Below are 20,803 nucleotides of genomic sequence, written 5' to 3' on the forward strand. Positions count from 1 at the left end.
GTTTCGAGGAGTCTTAAGACCTCCCTGTGAAAGGGATTGTCTGGCCTCAGCTTCCCTGCCTTCAAGATGGTCCTTCTTCCAGGCTATCTCTAAAATCTCTTCCGTTTCTAATCTCTGTGATCCTGAAGTTCTGTTTACTTGTAACCCTGAGAAGGGAAAGCCCTTTGCAGGATCCTCTGAGGCCATTCTCCAGCCTCTAAGGGACCTCCAAGATGGCAAGGCCCCAAGGAAGGAACACTGGCCCAGGTGTCAGGAGAACCGGGTTCCCAGCCCAGCACTGCCACTGGCTTGCTGTGTGACCTCCTTCAGGTTACTTAGCTTCTCTGGGGCTAAGCATTCCTCTCTATTAAACCTCCCACCACTGATCCCAACACTCTCCTGGAATGTTGGGGAGGTGCTAACTTTGCATGTGTTTAACAAAGGCCTAGACCGAGGAGGGGTGTGTGTCTAAAAGTTTTCTCAGGAAGCAGAGCCCAACACTCCCCACTGCGAATATCTTGGCTTCCCAGCCTCTCTTCCTGTTGACCTCAATCCCGCTGGCTTTGCCTGGAATGATTCCTTGACTCAGGCCCCAGTGGCACCAAGAATTCCTGGCTGCCTGTCAACTTGCATCCAGAACAAGATGCAGAACCCTCAGGCGGAACAGGACTCATGGCTTTCCTGCCTCCTTGCCACTTAGTAAAATTCAGAAGCCAGACTCCCTGGGGCCTCAAACCGTGAGTAAGTCTCTGCCGTGGGCACCCACTGCAGGGCCTGCTGTCTGGGAACCCACGAGTTCAAGGAAGCCTCAGTGGGAGTGACGGTCTCCTCGAAGAAGCCCTCTGTTGCCTGTGATGGGCGCACAGCCCTCCCCGCTGGTGCTGAGTCTGGCAGGCGTCCTTCACAGCCCCGGGGCTTTGGGCATTTGTCCCCCCTCTGCCGAACTACTGACTGTGGGGCTAGGACTCTGAAGCTCAAGGCCCACCCCTGTGGGGCTCACGGTCATTTTCCACTGTGGCATGTTGTGAGGTCACCGGGGAAATAGTGACATCACTGTGGTTTGGGGCACTTGGGGTGCGCACCCAGTAGGAGGAAGTGTCTGTTTACCGACTGGGGTTTGGGAAAATAGATTTCCTTCTGCCCCAGAGGTGAGTGGCGCTGGGGGAGCTGAGTTGCGGGGGCAGCTGTCCAGGAGGCCCCAGGCTGGAGCCATGGTCTGGTCTCTGCCCTGCTCTCTTGTTGTCTGACACACCGTTCTACCTCTCTGAGCCTCCACGTGTTCTTTGCAGGGACAGGCTTCGTCTCTGGTGTCACCTGTGGGACACATAGGCAGTGTGGAATGCGGAATGACTTCAAGAGCCACAGGATGAGTCTGTTTCTGGGTCCTCAAGAGGCCAGCAAACTGCTGCTCTGTCCGTGACTTTGGAGCCGGGGCCCTGAGTTGACCCAGCCCCTCCGACAGGGCAGAAATCCCCAGGGGGTTTTGTGTGTTTTCTTTTGATGTCCAGACGGTGGCCCACCCATCTGTTTCAATCTGAGCTTGGCCCTGAGTGGGCATGGCTGCTGTGGCCACAGGTTCAGGGAATTGAGTGGGCCTGCGATGCGAGGTGGGGAGCAGTGTGGGGAAGGATTTGGGGACAGGACAGGCGGGCTGTGTACGGGTATCTTGTGGGCCGTCCGTGGGAGGCCTTCTCCAGCGCCTGTCAGGAGAGATGCCATGGGCTGTAGAAGTGACCAGAGCGTGAGGCTGGGAGCTGAGGGGTCTGGGGCCTGGGCCTGGCTCAGTCTCCAGCTCTGGGAGGCCTGGCCACTTTCCTTCTCCTCTCTGAGCCTCAGCTGCCGCAGCTGGAAGTTGAGATCAGCGTGGACCTCGCCCACCCCTGCCTTGGAGTCCTTTGGCCCCGAGTGTTAGACTGGGGGAGGGACTGGGGGAGGTGGTGCACGGGGTGGGGGGCTGTTCGTGGCTTTGGGCAGAGGGTGGAGTGCTGTTCTGCCTCCACATGCCGCCCGCCCTTGGAAGGCCCCTGTCTGGTCTTGACAGTGACCCTCCCGGCAGGGGCACCTTAGTCATCAGGATGCTCACCAGCACGTTGGGCGCCCCGTCTGTCCTTCCTCCTGCTGACCCACAGCCTGGCTTCTGTCTGCCACTCTTAGAGACTCCGGGGTTGGCTTCTCCCTGTTGCCTGCTGCCTCCGTCTCCTGCTCCATCCTGTCCTGTCCTCCCAGCAGCCTTGAGCCCTCCCACACGCATGGCACGATTCCCCCCTGTCCTCCCCAGCCATCGCCACCCCCCCCTCCCCGCCCCCGAGGGCTTTACTCTCTCCCTGGCCCGCCTCTTGGTCACTGTCCTCATCTTTCCTTGTCATTTTCCTGGTTCTGCCCCCTCCCCGCCACCCCATCCTGGCCTCTTCCAAGTTGTCCTCTTGCGATGACCACACAGGGATCTGTCTAAAAGTTGAGCCCCGGGGCGCCTGGGTGGCGCAGTCGGTTAAGCGTCCGACTTCAGCCAGGTCACGATCTCGCGGTCTGTGAGTTTGAGCCCCGCGTCGGGCTCTGTGCTGACAACTCAGAGCCTGGAGCCTGTTTCCGATCTGTGTCTCCCTCTCTCTCTGCCCCTCCCCCATTCATGCTCTGTCTCTCTCTGTCCCAAAAATAAATAAACGTTGAAAAAAAAAAATTAAAAAAAAAAAAAAAAAAAAAAGTTGAGCCCCGAGGGTGAGCAGGATCGAGATGAGTGGGTCCAGGACGGGGAATGGCGTGGAGGGAGCCATGAGGCAGGTGTAGCAGCGGACAAAAGCCTAGCTGGGGCAAAAGCCTCATTGGGAGCAGTGAGGGCACAAGAGGTTATGGGCTGTTTGGGGCCAACTAAAGGAAGTAGTAACAAATATAAAGATTGCATTAAAAGTGGTTACAGCGGTGATTTTTGGAGTGTGTGCCAAACGCTTTACATGTCTTACGTCACTTAATCCTTACAACAGCCCCATGAAGTGTATACGGTCTATAGATGAGAAGATTGAGGTTTATTAACCTCACTTATTAAACAAACAAACAAACAAACTCTGATGCTGTCAGCTAATAAGGGGGTGGGGGAGGTGGTGGTGTCTGAATTCAAAGCCAGGCATCTTCACTCCAGCGTCCATGATATGGTTTTGGCACAACCCTCGCCTCCTATCAGGGGTTGAGGCAGTGGGAAGCCATTGATAGTTTTAGAGCAAGGGAGTGACTAGAGCAGAGAGTGAATTAGGAAGATCACTCTGGCCTTGGTGGGCAAGTCAGATGAGGAGGGACTGTTGCAATAGTTTAAGCAGGAGCTCTGGGCTGAGGGAGTTAGCAGCCAAACAGGAAGGAAGGATCGGAGGCTTCAGGGAGGAATAGGAGGCCTTTGGACTAGACCTAAGACCTAGTGTGGGACAGAGGTTCTCAGGAGGAGGAGGAGGGGTTGCCCCTCTGTACCCCATCCTGCAACACAAGGTCCCTCTGGCTTCAGCCCTGCCCCGGCCTGAGCCAAGTGATGGTGGCCAGCGTCAGCCTCGTGTTCCTGGAGCTGTCGTGGGCAGCCACCGGTGAGCCTGGCCTCGGTCACCCGGGCTACCGCCGGGGTGCCATGGGACAGTGCATGGCTGATCCACTCGTCTCAGGTGTGAGGTGAGATCTCAGGACTTCTGGGGAACTGCATAGCTCTGCTGCCGAGGGCCTCGAGACCTTGAACTCCGCTCTGAGCTTTACTTTTCCCCACTGGTAAGGTGGGGATAACAGCGTCTCTGTCACTTTGCATCCGGGCCGGGAGAGTGCAGTGAGCCCAGGGCTGGGACTGACATCCCGGGAGGGAGGCGCTTCTGCCTTCCCCGAGCCCTCAATTCTCACAGCCCCTCCTTCCCTGGAGGAGGGCGGTTTTGATAGGAGAGGCGCGGTGGAGACAGGGAGGTTGAGCTGTGTGTTCAGGCTGTCAGCTTACTAGAGGCGGAGCCAAGATCCCACCGCAGGCCATCGCGCTCCAGAGCTCTGTACTTTGGCGGTGGTCGCCGCCGTGGCTGTGACAGGCTCTTATCTGAAAGCTGTTGCTTGGTCTACCCCAGCTAGGGACAGACACCTCCTGCTCTCCTTGCGAGCCATTTCCTGCCCAGTTCTCATGCTGACTCCACCTCGTTTCAACTAATTGGAAATGAAAACTTTTGCATCTGTTAAACAGTTCAGCCTCTGTGAGGCACCTACCGTGGGCCATGCCCTGGGCTGGACCTAGAGCAGCAAGTAATAAAAACCCAACGAGGAACACTTAGCTCTTACTGCCAGCCGGGCATGGCACTGGGCACTTGACACGCATTGACTCAGTGAATCATAATGGCTCCATGTGGTGGGCACTATATTCGTCCCCATTTTATAGATGACAGAACTGAGGCTGGGGAAGGGCAGAGCTGGGATTCAAACCCAGATGTCCGGCTCAGAGCCAGAGTGTGCGGAGGGGGCATGGTGCCTGCCTTTGAGGGGGAGATACTGGGAAACAGGTAATTAACCAAGAAGAGGTCTGGGCAGGGTAGAGATCTACTCAGGTTGTCACTGGGGCCCCCAGGAGGGACCTCTGGCACCATCTGGGAGTTCGGAGGTTTTGCTAAAGTGGTGGTGGAGAGGACCCTTGAAAGAGGCTGGAGACTTGGCCCTGCCGTGGGGGTCGGGATGGTTGGGCAAGGGAACCGGACGCTGCAGGGGGCCGCGCAGCGGTGCCCGGGGCCTCAAGCTGGGGATGAGCTCATGCCCGAGGGCCGTGGAGCCAGTGGTTTTCAATGGGGCCAGACTTGGCTGCAGGAAGGTGATTTGGGGTCCATCTGGAAAGCCTGGGGACCAAGAGTGAGGAGGCTGTAGCTGGCAGGAGATGCCGAGGGTGGGGAGGCGGGAGCCGGGTGAATTGAGGGGGCCACACCGACAGGCTGGTGTGTTGGGGGGGGGGGTCGGGAGGGATGGAAAGGGGTGTCCTCTGCAACTAGCCGCAGGGTTCCTTGGGGGCAGGGGCCACATCCTGCCATCTTCGAGCCCTAGCACTTTGCACAAAGGCGGGCCCCAAGAACCGGATACCAGCCCGGGCTTCCTGTCTGCCCCAGGCTCACTTCTAAAGCGACATCACAGGCAGCAGGCAGGGAGTGGGACGTGTCACCCCTGGGCCGCCGTCTGTGATGTGGTCGGTCTTTCCTGACGCAGACGCTGTTCCTCTCCATGACGGCAGGCGAGCCTCCGTTGCCTGGTCCCAACGTCGTTGCCGCGTCGGCCTGGCCTGATGTGGCTGCACCCTGCAGTCCGCGGGGCTCCCACGAACCCCCAAGATCGGGGCCCAAGCGGCTTTGCCGCCTCCCACCGCACCGCAGGGCCCCAGAGACCTGCCATGCAAATGAGGGGGTTTCTCTATTGCTTGAAGATGGTTTCCATCCGTGTCGGGGTCCCTGGGTCCTTCTGCAGATGCCTCTGCCCCTCCCCGCGGCTGCGGCCTCTGCCCCGGGGACCCTGGAGACCCTTTCAGGAGAGTCCCTGAATCTGCCTGCACCTTGCTCACTGAGTGTTCTCCTAGGAGACACGCTTCCCCTCGGGGCCCCTCTTCTATAAGACGAGGGAGCAGGACAAAACCACAGCATATAAAATTGTCCAAGGACACGGAGGCAGATGGAACCGTGACTGCTTCCTGTCTGCCGCTGGCTGGCCGGCTGCTCTCGGACTTAGTATCGAATCTCCCAAAGCCTCTGTTTCTGCACCCCTAAAATGGGGTGATGTTGACCCCCTTGCGTTGCTGAAGGGATAAAACAAGAGAACGCGTGTGGTGCCCAGGGCTGCGTGTATACAGTCGGCGGGTCTCCCGGGTCTGCGCAGCCTCCACGTCCTTCTGGCTCCGCGACAAGGGTAGCTTTGAGAGGCACGTGCTCCTCCCCGAAGCCTGACGCTTCTCCCTGTGACCTCCTCCCCCCTCCTCCCCTCCCCGCCCTCTCCCTCCCAGCGGTGCTCCCAGTGGAGGCTGGGAGAGTGACCCCTTCCCAAGGGTACTGGCATCTAAAGCGGGGGGGAGGGGTCTCCAGAAAATGAAAAGGCCCCGGAGACCCCAAAGGCATCGATTGCGCTCACGGTGGCAGGAAGGGCAGAAGGCTCCGTCCCCAGTTTGGTACTCTCAGATGACGCCATCCTGGCGGCCACAGCTTCTCCTTCCCCGGTCCTGCCCTGCTTTCCCTTCCTCTCTCTCACTGTTTATAAATAGAAGAAATCGAGGGCCGCCACCTTGGGGTACACACGGGGCCGGGCCCGGCTCCAGGAGCGGGAAGGACAGAAGTCATCCGTGCAAGGGTTGCCCAATTCCCCGCGAGGGCACGGACTCCATCTCAGACCGGTGAGGCTGCCCTGGCCTGCCGCTCTCTGGCTGGTGACCCCAGTGAGGGGTCCACCTTGAATTGGTGTCCCCTCCCCCAGCCGTGGCCGCTCTGGGCTCTGGTCGGTGGGGCTCCTCCAGGGTGACAGAGGGAGGGAGGTCGGGAGGGGAGGGGGCAGCGGGCAGGAAGAGGCACTTCCGACTCACCAGGTGAATGAATGAGGGATCAGAGAGGCGGTGCCTCCTGCTCCCGGGAGGGGCAGAGACTGGGGCGGGGTCGGTGCAGTAATGCCCAGCACCTAGGGAGCAAGTGCTCAGTACTGTTTGCCGAGTGAATGACCGTGTCCACTTTCGTCCCTGACTTCCTCCACCATTAAATGGGGGGGCTGCTGACATGGCGTCTGAAGCTCCTGCCACCTTCGAGCCTCTGCCGCCAGCCTGAGGATGGGTCCTCTCCGGAGCCCGGTGACTCAGGCGGCTCTGGGACGAGCCAGGTCTCGGGCACTGAACGTCCCTGCCTGCTGTGGAGGACCGGCCTGGTCTGAGGTTCCTGGGTGGTCACCTGAGGTCAGAGATTGTTGGCCCGAGGCTGAGAGGGGTCCCCGGTGCTGGAGAGGCATGTGTGTGTGAGAGAAAGAGAGCCCGAGGAAAGATAGAACCTGTGTGCCCATGTGAGCCAGGGCCGAAGGTCCGGCTTGGCACGGAGGTGGGTGCGTAGGAGCTGGTGGCACTGCGGTGGCTCGGGGACCAAGGCGGAGGGCAGATCCAAGGACCTGGCTCTGTCAGCCGTCCTGAGGAGGGGACAGAGATTTCTCCGGCAGGACCAGAGCAAGAGTCACATCCCTGCTCCGCCCCATCCTTCTTGGATGACCTTAGACAAATGACTTGATCTCCCTGAGCTGTGAGATGGGCACACGCCCCCCTGCTTTGGGGGGTGGAAGTTGGCTTCCGTGAAGCGCCTGCCGCCTGGCCTGGCTCGTAGTAGGTGCTTCGTGAATATCCCGTGGTTTTCCTTCCTCCTCAAAGGGCCAAAGCCGAGAAGCTGGAAGAGTGATGTAGGCCACGTGGTGGGAGGGTGTGCTGAGTTTGGGAGGCACTTGAGGCCCCGGGTCTGTGTCGAGGGGAAGGGACGCTTGGGTCCCGTGTTCTGGGGACCTCCCCAAGAGAAGAGAGGTGGGGGCGCCTGGGTGGCTCGGTCGGTTAAGCATCTGACTTCGGCTCAGGTCACGATCTCGCGGTCCGTGAGTTCGAGCCCCACGTCGGGCTCTGTGCTGACGGCTCGGAGCCTGGAGCCTGTTTCCGATTCTGTATCTCCCTCTCTCTCTGACCCTCCCCCGTTCATGCTCTGTCTCTCCCTATCTCAAAAATAAATAAACGTTAAAAAAAAAAAAAAAAAGAGAAGAGAGGAGAAGAGAGGTGGGAGAGGAGGAGCAAAGAGCGGGGCTCTTGTGCCGTGGCCTCAGACACGTCACCTCGCCTCTGAGCGTCTGTGAACGTCGTGGGGAGACTGCGGGACCGCAGATCTGGCACGTGCAGCTGCACCTGGGAGACAGCGGGTGTGAGGGGCCCCGTTCCGCGGGTTTCTTCTGTCCTGGGTGGAGGGAGGCACATGTTGAGCAGAGGAAATGAAGCAGCTGACCCTGATGTGGTGACGCAGCTCTGAAGCCTGTAGGAGGTGAGCGGGGGACCCTCGTGGCCTCCTTGTGCACAGTCCTGTGTCACCCTGGCACCAGCCACGCCCTGGGATGGCCTGGAGCCTTTAGAAGGCCAGGGAGGTGGCTTTGCTGCTCTGTCTCCATTTCGCACAATCTCTGTACCTCATACATTATGTTAGCCAAGTCTGCCCTTCCTCCTCCCTCTCTTCCTTCATGTTATCTCCTCTCCCTCTTATTTACGGATCCCGTCCATCCTTCCATCATCCATTCATCTGTCCTTCCATCCATCCATCATCCATTTTCTCCCGTCCCCCATCCCCACACTGAGTCACAGATTGCCTGCCTGTTTAAATGAGTGGGTTGTTTAAAGTTTATTTATTTTGGGGGGGAGGGGCAGAGAGAGAGGGAGAGAGGGAGAATCCCAAGCAGGCTCTGAGCTGTCAGGGCAGAGCCCGATGCCGGGCTCGAACTCACAAACTGTGAGACCATGACCTGAGCCGCAGTCGGCCGCTTAACGGATTGAGCCACCCAGCGCCTGTAAGTGAGTGGTTAACAGTCATCAGTGATTTCCAGATTTTCACCTGGGGACGCAGTGTTTTGAAAGATTGGGTTGGCTAAACTGCTGAGTAAATTGAGTCATATCCAATTTATTTCCTCATTTTAAAATGTCAGAGCTCCCCTGTGGGTGGGTGTATGTGGATCTGAGCCTCCCCAATACCAGCCCAAGGATCCAGAAGCTTCCACAGCCCTGGGTTTCCCAGAGACCATTTGCCACCTTCTGGGGCCATCCAGAGACCCCTGGCCCATGTGGCCCCTGAGGTGACTGAGGCCTGGCTCCCAGGGCTGTGGTTTGGCCGGGCCTCTGCTCTGGGAGCTCCGCAGTAGAGGGAGTGACCTTTTGTCCCACTCTGCAGAGGGGCTTTCTGTTCCTCATTGTTTAGCCATGACGGGGCTGTGGTTGTTGGATTTTTTTCTTTGTTTTGTTTTTTTTCCCTCTGTCCGAGAACATAAACAGGCTTTAAGATTGCTCAAGGGAGGGCTGACCTCTTCTGCCAACCGCCAGCTCCTGGGCTCTGGAATCACACAGAGCGGCAGGAGGAAGTGCAGGGAAGGGTGTTTATAACCAGATTCTGACAGGAAGAGGCCCCGGAGGGGAGGCCTCCGGGCAGTGGCCTGGGGGCTATGGGGGTCCCGCTGTCTGCCTACATCCAGGAACCCTTGGCCTGTGGGTGGAGAGAGCACAGACTTGGCCAAGGCAGGGCCCTTTCCCATCAGGCCTTTTGAACCCTGACAGGAAATCCTCCCCCCAGACAGGGCAGGCCTCCCCCGGCTGCACCACAGGAGCTTCCCTGGGAGGGTGAGGGTTTCTCTCTGCCATCAGGAGCCTCACGGGCCCTGTGGCTCTCAGCCCTGCGTGAGTGAGGGGCTTCCCTATTACTGCTGAGGTTCCATGTGGGGAAGAAGCCCACAGTGTGCTGTGCTGGGGGGGGGGGAGGGTCCATGAGACCTGTGCCAGCCACCCTGCCGGGGTGAGAAGGAGGTGCAGCCCTCCCTGCCCTCGGGGCAGCTGCCTCGGGGGCGGGGGGGGGGCGCTCAGGGAGGGCCCATGTGGGGGGCCGTGGGGGACAGTCAGGCCCTTCGCTGGGGTTAGTACACAGTTGAATGGAGTGTGCAGAGGCGGCTGTAGGATTCCTCTGGTTTAGGGGCTCCCCTAGCCTTTGATCTCGGGGTCTGCTCTGCGTGCCCCTGCCCCCAGATGCTTTGGACGCTGACAGTGAGCCTCACCCCCAACCTCGAGGAGACCTGATAAGGAGGCTTGCTTCGTCTTTTGTCCAGTACCTGGCAGCCTGTTCTAGGACCGGACGGGGAGGGAAGAAGGACTGTGTGTGTGTGTGTATGTGTGTGTGTGTGCGTGCGCCGACATGAGCAACTGTGGGCATGTAAGCTTATAGTCCAGATGGGGTGGAAGTTACTTTTTTAGGCTCTGTGTTGTGCAGGATGGTTCCCACTTCCCCTGCCAGCCGCCCGTGTCTTTCCCAGCCTGTCTTGAGGGGTTTTGGCACTGGCCCCAGGGTGGAGGGTGGGCTTCGGGGGCAGGTGTCTGCACCCATGTTTATGCTTCGTGGCCATGGTGCTGGATTGGACCCCTTGAGGAAAGATGTCATGAAGACCACGGCTTAGATTAGTGACCCCTGAACACCTGCTACGTGCCAGGCCCTGGGGTCATAGCAAAGAGTTACCCCCGACCCCGGGCTCGGAGGGCACCCGTCTTGGGTGGGGGTTGGCATAGCCATGTGTGCCAGGCACCCTGGGGGAGGGGGTCGGGATGTTGGGTCCCAGTGACTATTCAGGGTGGGGTGCGTGCGGGGAAGCCTTCAGGGGGAGCCTGCTGAGAAGAGAGAAACAGGGATTTTTGGGGGGGGGTCCTCCCCCACCCCTGCCCCCTCCCATGGCTTCCAGGTGTTGGCACTAAGCGGTGTGCCGCCAGGGTGGGTCTGGGGCTGCTCCCCGGGGCTGCTCATCCCCCATGTAGGACCCGGCCAAGAGTCTGGCTTCCCCAGGCTCTGCCAGTCGTGCCCCTGCCCCCAACCCCCAGCGGTGCTGTGAAGGGAGCAGGGGAGGGCCACGTGCAGCTTCCCTGCAGCCCGATCCCTGGCGGGGGGGGGGGGAGGGGGGCAGGGCTCTGTCAGTCCCACTTGGAGGCCGGAGCCCTTACCAGGCAGCACCCAGGGCAGCTGGGGAATGGGTGCCCTGCTGGGAAAAGGGGCTCTGAGTGGAGAGCAGCAGCACCTGCTCACTAGAGCACCTGGCGCCCCATAGGTGCTCAACGCATGGTAACTTGTCATTGTTGGTCATCGACAACCATTCACCTACTGAGCCCCAACCCTGCGAGCATCCCGTGCTGGAGGCTGAGGGTCTAGAGATGATGAGGCCGTTGTTTCTGTCCCCTGCATTGCAGACACTTATGGTGTGTGTGTGTGTGTGTGTGTGTGTGTGTGTGTGTGTGTGTATGCACGCGCCCACGTGGCAGGACAAGTAGGTATCCCCGTTTCAGCACAATGAGCTGGCTGTTAGAAGGGGCCCTATCCAGTGTTCCGAGAGAGCCCAGAGGAGGAGGAATCGGACACAGCCTGGGGGAGTCAGGGAGGGCTTCTCAGAGGAGGCAGCATTCAGCCAGGAACATGAAGGGGTGATTCCCAGGTGCAGGAAGGAATAGGAGGAATCCTAGGCAGAGGGCCCTCTTGTGCTGGGCACTGTGGTTCTCTGTGACTGAGGCCACTGGCTTTGGTGCCTCACATCCGCCCCCCAGGAGTGGTAGGGGCTAGCCCCGTGCTCCGGCCAGCTGGCTCAGTGCCCCCGCCTACAGACGTGAGTGTGCTACACTGAGGGAAGAAGAAGAGGCAGTGAGAGAAGGCAGAAACTCTCCTACCTTTCCCTCGAAGGGAGAAGTCCCCACGTCAGTAGAGCCGCAACAGGGAGAGGGCCAAACACCTGCAGGCCACAGGATGGGGATATGGGTGTTAAGTGTGACAGTCCAGGGGTGGCCATGCTGATGGCTGTCCCTCCCTTCCCTCTTCCAGGTTGCATTACTCCCCTACGTTCCGGAGCCTGGAAGCTCATGCCAACTGACAGAATACTTCGATGAGAGGACCCAGATGTGCTGTAGCAAGTGTCAGCCTGGTAAGTAAGGGGTGGCCACTGGGGCCCTGACCCGCTGGAGAGGGTGTGTGGCGGGCGGCGGGGGGGGGGGGGGGCTTGGAGTGGGGTAGGGTCACGGCGCTCAATTCTTACCGCATTCCTTCTAGTTCCATGAATTGGCCTCACGCTGCCTCCTGTTTCAGGGCCTTTGCACATGTTGTTCCCTCTTCCTGGCAGAATTCCCAACTCCCTTTCTCTGCTTAGCATCTGCTAAGTGTCAGGTGCCGTTCTAAGTGGTGGGAATACAACGGAGAGCAGGGCAGAGAACAGGGCAGAGAAAATCCTCACCCTCATGGATTTTGCATCTGATAGAGGCACAGACAAACCAACAGAGGAAACAGACATGTGGTCCCATCAGAGGGTAAATGCTGTGAAGAAAACAAGGCAGGGTAAAGTCAGTGGAGACAGATGGACTAGGCCTGCTGTTTTATATGGAGTGGTCAGGGAGTCTGACACCCTCTCTGAAGAGCTGACACTTGGACAGAGGCATGCAGGAGGTGAAGGAGTGAGTTGTCCAAATGTACAGGAAACAGCCTGTTGGGTTGGGGAAATAGCAAGTGCAAAGGTCCTGAGGTAGGAGCCTGTTTGGCGAACTTGAGGACCAGTGAGGCCAGTGTGTGGCCCAGAGTGAGTGAGTTGGCAGGAGCCATGGTAAGGAGTTTAGATTTTATTCTGCGGAAGCTAGGGAGCCATTGGAGGGCCCCTGAGCCATTAGCCTGAGGTGTGCGCAGGCACATGTGTACCTGTCATCTCCCACAGCCATTTTAAGAGACCTCACAAGTGACTCTTTTTCTGTTAATTGGCAGGGTCCCCGTAAGGAGTTACTGGATTAGCACAGCAGTGAAGATGGCAGGATAGGGCTCAAGGCTCAAGAGAGAAACTCCTTAATGGTTTGCTTTGATGTTGTCCTATCTCCTGGCATGCCTTCTCTCTAGGCCCACAAGTCCCATGTCCTCATCCTTGGCAGGAGACCAGGGACTACATTTGTACTGTCGGCTTACTGCTAGTTCACACCCACAGGTAAAGAGAATTGTAGCTATCGAGAAGAAAGGAGCTCGAAAACCAGTTCTCGCTAAAGTGTGATTGACCAGTAACAGGCAGTCCCATTGGCGGAATCCCAGGCATCTGGAAAGAGCAGAGGGAAAAGTATTTTATGAGCATCAGGGGTTTGGAGATGGAGTGACAGCTGGGACCTGCAAGATGTTGGATGACTCGGTGAAGGACTTGGAACCCTTTCAAAGAGCCTTCCCAGCCAGGCTTTAAGACGCTGGGGCTCTGGGGAACGGTGGATGAGCCCGGGGCCCTGGCAGAGCTCCCACCCCACTGACCTCTGGCCCTTGCTTTCTCAGGCTACCATGCACAGTCGTTGTGCACCGAGACCTCAAATACCGTGTGTGCCCGCTGCGAGGACAGCACCTACACCAAGCTCTGGAACTGGGTGAACGAGTGCTTGAGCTGTGACTCCCGCTGCACCTCTGGTGAGTGGGCTCAGAGCCGGGGCTGGGCCCTGACACCTTCCCCCGACCGTTGTGCAGCCCAGCCCCTTTGACTGAAAGTTGGCTAGGATTACCCCAGGCCAGGTGTTTTCGTGCTCCGGAGCCTGGGGCTGTATGGGTACAGCCCTTCCCTGTTTACCAACTGCATTTTTTTTTTTTTTAAGTTTAGTTATTTATTTTGAGAGAGACAGGGACAGTGTGAGTGGGGGAGGCACAGAGAGAGAGGGAGTCAGAGCATCCCCAGTGATCTCTGCACTGTCAGCGTGCAGCCCGACATGGGGCTCGAACGCACGAAACCATGATGAGATCGTGATCCAAGCCGAAACCGAGAGTCAGATGCTTAACCCGCCCAGGTGCCCCATCAACAGCATTTTCATCTTCTGTCACCAGATCCCCTTTCACGGCCCCATGGGCAGGCAGGCCAAGGGCAGCCATGAGAGAACTGTGCCCGCGAGACCGCGGGCCTTGGCACTGCGTGGCCAGTGTTCTTTTTGCCCCGTGCTGGGGCGTGGGGCGGTCCACCAGCCTGCTGGAGACCAGAGCTCTCTGTGGGTGGCGGGTTGGCTGGGCGACGCGGTGGGCACGGTGGTGGGCAGGGCCGGCGGAGGCGGTAATAACCCTGGGTTGCCCTCTCGCTCTCGTAGACCAAGTGGAGACTCAGGCCTGCACTCCGGAACAGAACCGCGTCTGCACCTGCAGGCCGGGCTGGTACTGCACGTTGAAGAGGCAGAAAGGGTGTCGGCTGTGTGCACCCCTGCACAGGTGCCGCCCGGGCTTCGGCGTGGCCAGGCCAGGTATGGGGCTGGAGCCAGTGGGCCTTGGGGACCCCGCTGGGCCTCTCCTTCATGGGCACCAACCCATCAGCTCAGCCCGGGAATGTCAGCAGTGGTGGCCAGCTGCCCGCCATTTCCCCCTACCTCCTTTCCTCCGGCATGCCAGATTAGACTCCTACTGTGCACTAGGCCCTGGGGATCCAGAGATGGGTCAGCTGAAGCCCAGGGTTACTGGAAAATAGGGTGGTGCCACGGAAGATGAACCCACATGACCCCGGAGACGAGGAAGTTACTAGATTTGGTTAACCGTCAACCTCGGCCCAGTGGGCACGTGCACACACACTTGTGTGTTTTAAGGGATGGAGGTGAAGACGGAGGTCCGTAGGCCCCTCAGACTTCCCCCGGGACTCTTGTGCCAAGGCCCAGTTGTTCTGCTAAGTATTTGAGTTGGCGACGGGTTCCAATTTTTCCTCGAAGGAACTGCAACGTCAAATGTGGTGTGTGCTCCCTGTGGCCCAGGGACGTTCTCCGACACAACGTCGTCCACAGATGCCTGCAGGCCCCACCGGATGTGAGTGGCTGGGTCGTTTGGTTCTGGAGGAGCAGGGAGGGCAGTCCCTGGGCGACCGTGGGGTCTAGAGCACAGACTGTCCATGCCATGGTGCCTGAAATCCCCGCATTCGTTCCCTCGGGTGGAGGCATTGCCAAACCCCTGTTCAGCTCCTGGGTGGGTTTATCCTACAGTGGGTGGGTGGGGCCCAGCACAGACAGCAGGTGAGTGGCATCCTTGCCCTGGCAGTCAGCACTGGGGGGGGGGGGGGGGCATGGGGAGAGGTAGGGAGGGGACAGACAGGGGCGGTTCTGAGGGGTCGTGTGGCACGAATACTCTCTCCTCCCTCCTGGCTCCCATGAGTGAGCCCAGCCATGCTGAGTCCTCAGGCCTCTGTTGTGCCCTGACCAAGCCTCCTCCTCCCTCAGCTGTGGCTCAGTGGCCATCCCTGGCAATGCAACCATGGATGCCGTCTGCGCATCTGTGCCTCCTACCCTGAGGATGGCCCCACGCCCAGCCCCCACGTCCCAGCCAGCGTCTACACTATCCCAGCAAGTGGAGCCGACTCCAGGCCCTCACACGGCCCCTAGCACCTCCCTTCTGTTCGTGATGGTCCCAACCCCCCCAGCTGAAGGGCTCAGCACGGGCGACATCTCTCTCCTCATTGGTAAGTCCCAGGAGGGCTCCTTCAGCCTCCCTGCGTCCCTTCCCCTGTTCGAGCTCCGAGTCTCTCTGAGAGCCCCCTGCAGGCTGCACCCTTTGCTCTGCTCTGGGAGGCGAGTGACGAGGCTTGTCTTCTTCCAAGACCTGGTGCTGTCACGAAGAACTGCCCGGGTGGGAGAGGCAGGGTCTGCGTTTTATTTGCAGGCAGAGGTGGTTTCCTGGTTGCCTTCTCTGATGAACTCATTAGCCGCTGGGGTGGGCCAGGTCACCCCATGGGCTTCCCTTCTGGGATTAGGACTACCTCAAGGCCAGAGGTCTCAAACTGGTGACCCTGGGGCTGGATGTGGCCAATAGACATGTCTTGTTTGGTCAGATTTTTTGGTTATTTGTCTTGTGATTAAATTTGAGAGTCAGGCTTGCCCCTCCTGTGACATCCCAGACGTGTTTGGTCACTGACTTAGCTGCCTGGCTCCCTGGTATGTTTGAGTTTGCTTTCTGTAGTTGTTTGGAGCTTTTCTTTTTTGTTCTTCTAGGACTGATTGTGGCTGTGACAACCTTGGGTCTGGTGATCATAGGGCTGGTGAAATGTGTCATTATGACCCAGAAAAAAAGTAAGTTTTCATTCCTTTTTCTTTCATGCATTCATTCTTTCATTCATTCATCCGTTTCTTCAGGACACATTCATTCATTCATTCATTCATCCATTTGTTCAGGACAGATTCATAATTCATTCATTCAAGCATTTGTTCAGGACACATTCATTCATTCATTCATTCATTCATTCATCCGTTTGTTTAGGAAGATTTTCTGGGGTGCCTCCGGTCAGTCCAGTGCTGGGCATAGCTTTGTGGGTCAGACAGCTGGATAGGGCAGCCCCTGTTCTGTAGGAGCTCAGAGCCTGGGGTAGAAGGCAGTGCCACTAACTTACCTACTAAAGAGGCAAGATGCGGGGCACCTGGGTGGCTCAGTCGGTTTGGCGTCCGACTTTGGCTCAGGTCATGATCTCATGGTTTTGAGTTCGAGCCCTTCATCAGGCTCTGTGCTGACAGTGCAGAGCCCGTCTCTGGATCCTCTGTCTCCCTCTCTCTCTGCCCCTCCCCGGCTTGTGTTCTCCCTTCCTCCCTCTCTCTCAAAAATAAACTTTAAAAAAAAAAAAGAAAAAAAACACCTTTAAAGAAGGCAAGATGCCACAGAGCTGTCCAAGGGGGTGGGAGTCTAGGATTGTGTCTGGAAATCCCGGGGGAGTCAGGCCTTCTGGAGCAGGTGGCATCTGAGCTGAGTCAGATTTCCACGGGCAGACGTGTGTAGGAAAGAAAAGGCACGCTGAGGAGAAGGCACGGTGTGAGCACATAGGGGGACGCCAGAGAATGGTTGAGCGTGGCAGAGGGGGTGGGACACGGTCAGGCCGTCTGGGGAGTTGGGGAGGGCAACTGTGCACAGCCCCCAGGGCCGGGCCTGCTCTGGCTGGTTCCGCTTGGGCCCCATGCTGCCCTCCTAGTTAGAGCAGGTGTGGCCTGAGGAAGCCATGCTCCCTGACTTGTCGCCTCTCTCTTCTTTGCAGAGAAGCCCTTCTGTCTACAAGAAGCCAAAGTGGTGAGTACCCCCTCTGCCCTCCCCCTCCTCCTCCTCGCCAGTCTCCTTACTGGTGGGCCATGTCGTGCCCACGGGCACTGGTGCATTCTGGGGGTTGGTCTGTCCGGTGTCTGAGGGTGCGCAGCCCTGGGAGGCCGAGGAAGGGCCAGCCTGTGTCTGTCCCTGGGGGTTAGGCAGCCCTCCGTGGGCTCAAAGAGGCTGCGAGTGTGAAGGGCACCGTCAGAGCACAGGGCGCTGGCGGTGTCAGCGGCAGGCACGTGGTCACGGACGCATAGTGTGACGGCGGGCAGATGTGAAATGGCGCATGACTCCGTGTCCTCGCCGTCAGAAGGAAACAATGTCTGCTCAGCCCAGCCTGCAGGGCAGTGCCATTCGCTCAGCGGCAACAGTTGGCGGGCTGTCCGTGACCTTCACAGAGCGCTTCCCCGTGGAGCCGCGCTGGGGTACCCTGGTTTTCCAAAGAGGGCCTGGCGTCGTCTCTGGGGTTGAGGTAGAGGCGGGAGTTTGGGTCCCAGACCCTGGGCCCTGCTCTCCACTTCGATCAAAGCAGCTCACCTTTGATCCTTTTTAAAAAAAATTTTTTTTCACGTGTATTTATTTTTGACACAGAGACAGAGTGTGAGTGGGGGAGGGGCCGAGAGAGAGAGAGAGAGAGAGAGAGAGAGAGAGAGAGAGACAGAGAATCAGAAGCAGGCTCCAGGCTCTGAGCTGTCAGCAGAGAGCCCGATGTGGGGCCTGAACTCCCGAACTGCGAGATCATGATCTGAGTGGAAGTCGGACGCTTAACCAACTGAGCCACACAGGTGCCCCAGTTAAAACATTTTTTTAATGTTTCTTTATTTTTGAGGGAGAGAGACTGAGTGTGAACAGGGGAGGGGCAGAGAGAGAGGGAGACACAGAATCTGAAGCAGGCTCCAGGCTCTGAGCCATCAGCGCACAGCCCCACGTGGGGCTCAAACTCACGGACTGTGAGATCGTGATCTGAGCCGAAGTCAGACGCTTAACTGACTGAGCCACCCAGGTGCCCCGATTCATTCATTCTTTCTTTCTTTCTTTCTTTCTTTCTTTCTTTCTTTCTTTCTTTCTTTCTTTCTTTCTCTTCCTTCCTTCCTTTCTTTCTCTTCCTTCCTTTCTTTCTCTTTCTTCCTTCCTTTCTTTCTTTCTTTCTTTCTTTCTTTCTTTCTTTCTTTCTTTCTTTCTTTCTTTCTCCTTCCTTCCTTCCTTCCTTCCTTCCTTCCTTCCTTCCTTCCTTCCTTCTTTCCTTCCTTCCTTCCTTTCTTTTTTTTATAAATTAGGGTGCGTGAGGGACTTTTGTTAGAGACAGACCACTGACACAGTAGTTCATCAGTTTCTTATCAGGAAGGCCTTTGCCTGAAAGTGACCGAAAACTTAAGGATGACTTAAAGCAAAGGGGCTTTTCTTGCAACCCAGAGTTCGGGGGGCTGACAGCTGCTGGAACAGTTGGGTTGCATCCTGTGAGGTCGGCCAACAAAGGTTGGCCTTTGTTCTCTTGCTTGTGGCCTTATATCATAAGATAGTGGGCCCCACTTTGCATGTGGCCTTCAGGTTTGAGGCAGGAAAAAGACGGGAAAGAGAGCGGCCAGGCCATTGATGGTGCCTTTTATCAGGAAATCAGACGCTCATAGCCCTGAGTGGGCTTCTCCTTCCCTCTCATTGGCCAGAGTGGTGTCATGGGGACCACCCTTAGTTGCAAGGGGGGGCTAGAAAAGGGGGCGCTTTGCTTTCCCAGCCTCTGTGGTGGAGGAGGGGAGGGACAGGACTTGGAAACGGGTGCGGGGTGAGCTAGGACACAGTGTTTGCTGCAACCCCGTGCCTGGTAGGCAGGGCAGAATTTTTACCCACTTTACAGATGGGGAAACAGAGTCTGAGGCACTCCCTCCATGTCCCCTGTCCTGCTGGGGCAAGGTTTCTTGACTTCAGCAATTTTGATACCTGGGGCCAGATCATTGTTTGTCACGGGGGGGCTGTCCCCTGCATTGGAGGCTGTTTGGCAAGATCACCGGCCCCCCCCACCAGATGCCGGGAGCACCATTTCTCAGGACCAGCAACCGGAAATGCCTCCAGATACTGCAAAATGTCCCCTGGAGGAAGGACAGACTTGCCCCTGATGGAGAACTGCTGTGCGAGGGAAGAAGCTCAGCCCTTGGTGGCCCAGTGCCCAGGGTTTACACAGGGAGTCGGACTTGGTAGGGACTAGAGACCGATCTCCCCTCGGGCAAGAGAAGAGGTGCAGAGAGGGAAAGCGGCTTGTCCCAGGCCATACAGCAGTGTATCTCTGGACCCCTGGCCCAGTGCTCTTTGACCTGCCCTGCAGTATTTCAGCAGATGCACGTTCTGGTTTGGAGGTTCAAACCATTTCTCCTTCCTCCAGCGTGCAAATGCCACTGCTTCCTTTTTCTCTGGCTTCAGTTCAGCGATGCTGACAGCTGTTGCCGGGTGGCACTGAGAGCCAACACACCCAGCAGCCTCACTACCACATTCTGTCTCCCCACCCAGGGTTTCCCAATACTCCGTGCGCTGAGGGTGTCTCGGGTGTGGCCCCAGCAGCCTCTAACTTCCCCTTTCCGTTCACGGAGTTTCGTGTTCACTGAGTGTAGCCCAATTATCTGCAGAGTGTGGTTGAGTATCGCGCCCAGTGGTGTGCTGGTAATCGGCTCTCTGGGCGGGAAAAAAAACAAAAAAACCCAAAAACCCGAGCTCGAATTTGCGGTATTTGCTCCCACCATGGCCGGTCTCAAGCTGCCAGGAGCTTGCTGAGTGTGCAGCTGGGAGGAAGCGTGTGAGCCTGCTGCTCCTGAGCCCCACGCCAGGCCTTTTGCCTGTCCCCTGCCACCGAACCCTCACGCACCCCTGTGAGGCAAGCACTAGAACCAGTTCCATTGTGCAGATGAGGACCCTGAGACCGAGCGAGGGTCAGCTACCCATGTTAAGCTTAGACCACTAGGTAAGGGGCATAACCCGGGTTCGAGACCCAGTCTGAATCTGCAGGCTTTGCCCTTATCCCCCAGCAGGGCCTGAGCTCACGGGGTGGGCGTCTTCCTAGGTGCCCTCCAGTGCCCAGGCTCCCGCCCTTGCCCCTGTCATGCTTAGCCTGCGTCCACTCAGCTGGTGGGCAGAAGCCCCTGCTGAGAGGCCACCGGGTCATGCTCCAGACCTGGGCTGCTGGGGCTGGGAGGGGGGAGACCCAGCGCCTCCCACCCCTCCTGCTGCGGAAGTGACTCCAATGCATGGCCGGACGGTGGCCTCCCTTTGTTTGGACAAGGCCAGCATACCCACGTATGTGAGCTCACCCACAGTCAGTCACTCCCACGGACACACTCACACGTGGGCTCATGTTTAACAACGAGACTGAGCACCTGGGAGGTGCCGAGCGTGTGTGCTCGTGCATTGCTTCGTCTCACAGCCGTGCTGACACGCAGACAGCATGATTATTGCCCCGGTTTTTATTTGGGAAATAAAATTTGGGCTCAGAGAAGTTAAGTGACTTTCCCTAGGTCACACAGCTAATGAGAGTGGCCAGAGACACAAGCCTCTCTTCACCACCCCCAGCACGTGCCCTCACACGTGCTCCTACACACACAGACAAGTGTGTGTGATGTTTTACCTCCTGCCCCCCCCCCACACCTGTGCATACAGAGGTGTGAGCCTCATGAGCACACACACACACACACACACACACACACACACACACACACACAGGCAGACGTGGAAGGACCTGGCTGGTGACTCTGCCAGAGTCCCTGCCTCTGGCCATGTTGGGGGCTGGGCATGCTGGGGGGCTAGCAGGCTGGAATCCTGGTTTTTGAGTGAGCTTCCTCCGTACTCCCCCTCACTGGGGCCCCAGCCCAAGGAACAGGACTCAAGGATGCATCTGCCCCACTCAGAGCCTGCCTGAACTTTGCAACTTGTGGCTTTGAGAGAAGGAGGGAAGGAGGCAGATCGTGACCTTTGGGGGTTCCTGCTCTGCCCAGCCCCAGCCACAAGTAGAGCAGCAGGAGACTGGCTCCCCAAAGCCCCTTCTTTGGGGTTTTAAGGAA

The 20,803-nt window shown here is 57.9% G+C and overlaps 1 protein-coding gene across 1 annotated transcript in view; it reads left to right on the forward strand.

Annotated features, from left to right (window-relative positions):
* Positions 1–20,803, forward strand: part of TNFRSF1B (TNF receptor superfamily member 1B) — a 33,231-nt gene that overhangs the window by 5,176 nt on the left and 7,252 nt on the right. The window contains exons 2-8 of the mRNA XM_086715704.1: positions 11,553–11,652; positions 13,020–13,148; positions 13,811–13,960; positions 14,417–14,510; positions 14,918–15,156; positions 15,686–15,763; positions 16,714–16,745. Coding sequence (XP_086571830.1) covers positions 11,553–11,652; positions 13,020–13,148; positions 13,811–13,960; positions 14,417–14,510; positions 14,918–15,156; positions 15,686–15,763; positions 16,714–16,745 — 822 coding nt within the window. The remainder of the gene's footprint in view (positions 1–11,552; positions 11,653–13,019; positions 13,149–13,810; positions 13,961–14,416; positions 14,511–14,917; positions 15,157–15,685; positions 15,764–16,713; positions 16,746–20,803) is intronic.

Source organism: Puma concolor, chromosome C1, assembly GCF_028749965.1.
Source record: "Puma concolor isolate L17-30 chromosome C1, mPumCon1.1.hap2, whole genome shotgun sequence".
In the NCBI taxonomy this organism is placed as follows: domain Eukaryota; kingdom Metazoa; phylum Chordata; class Mammalia; order Carnivora; family Felidae; genus Puma; species Puma concolor.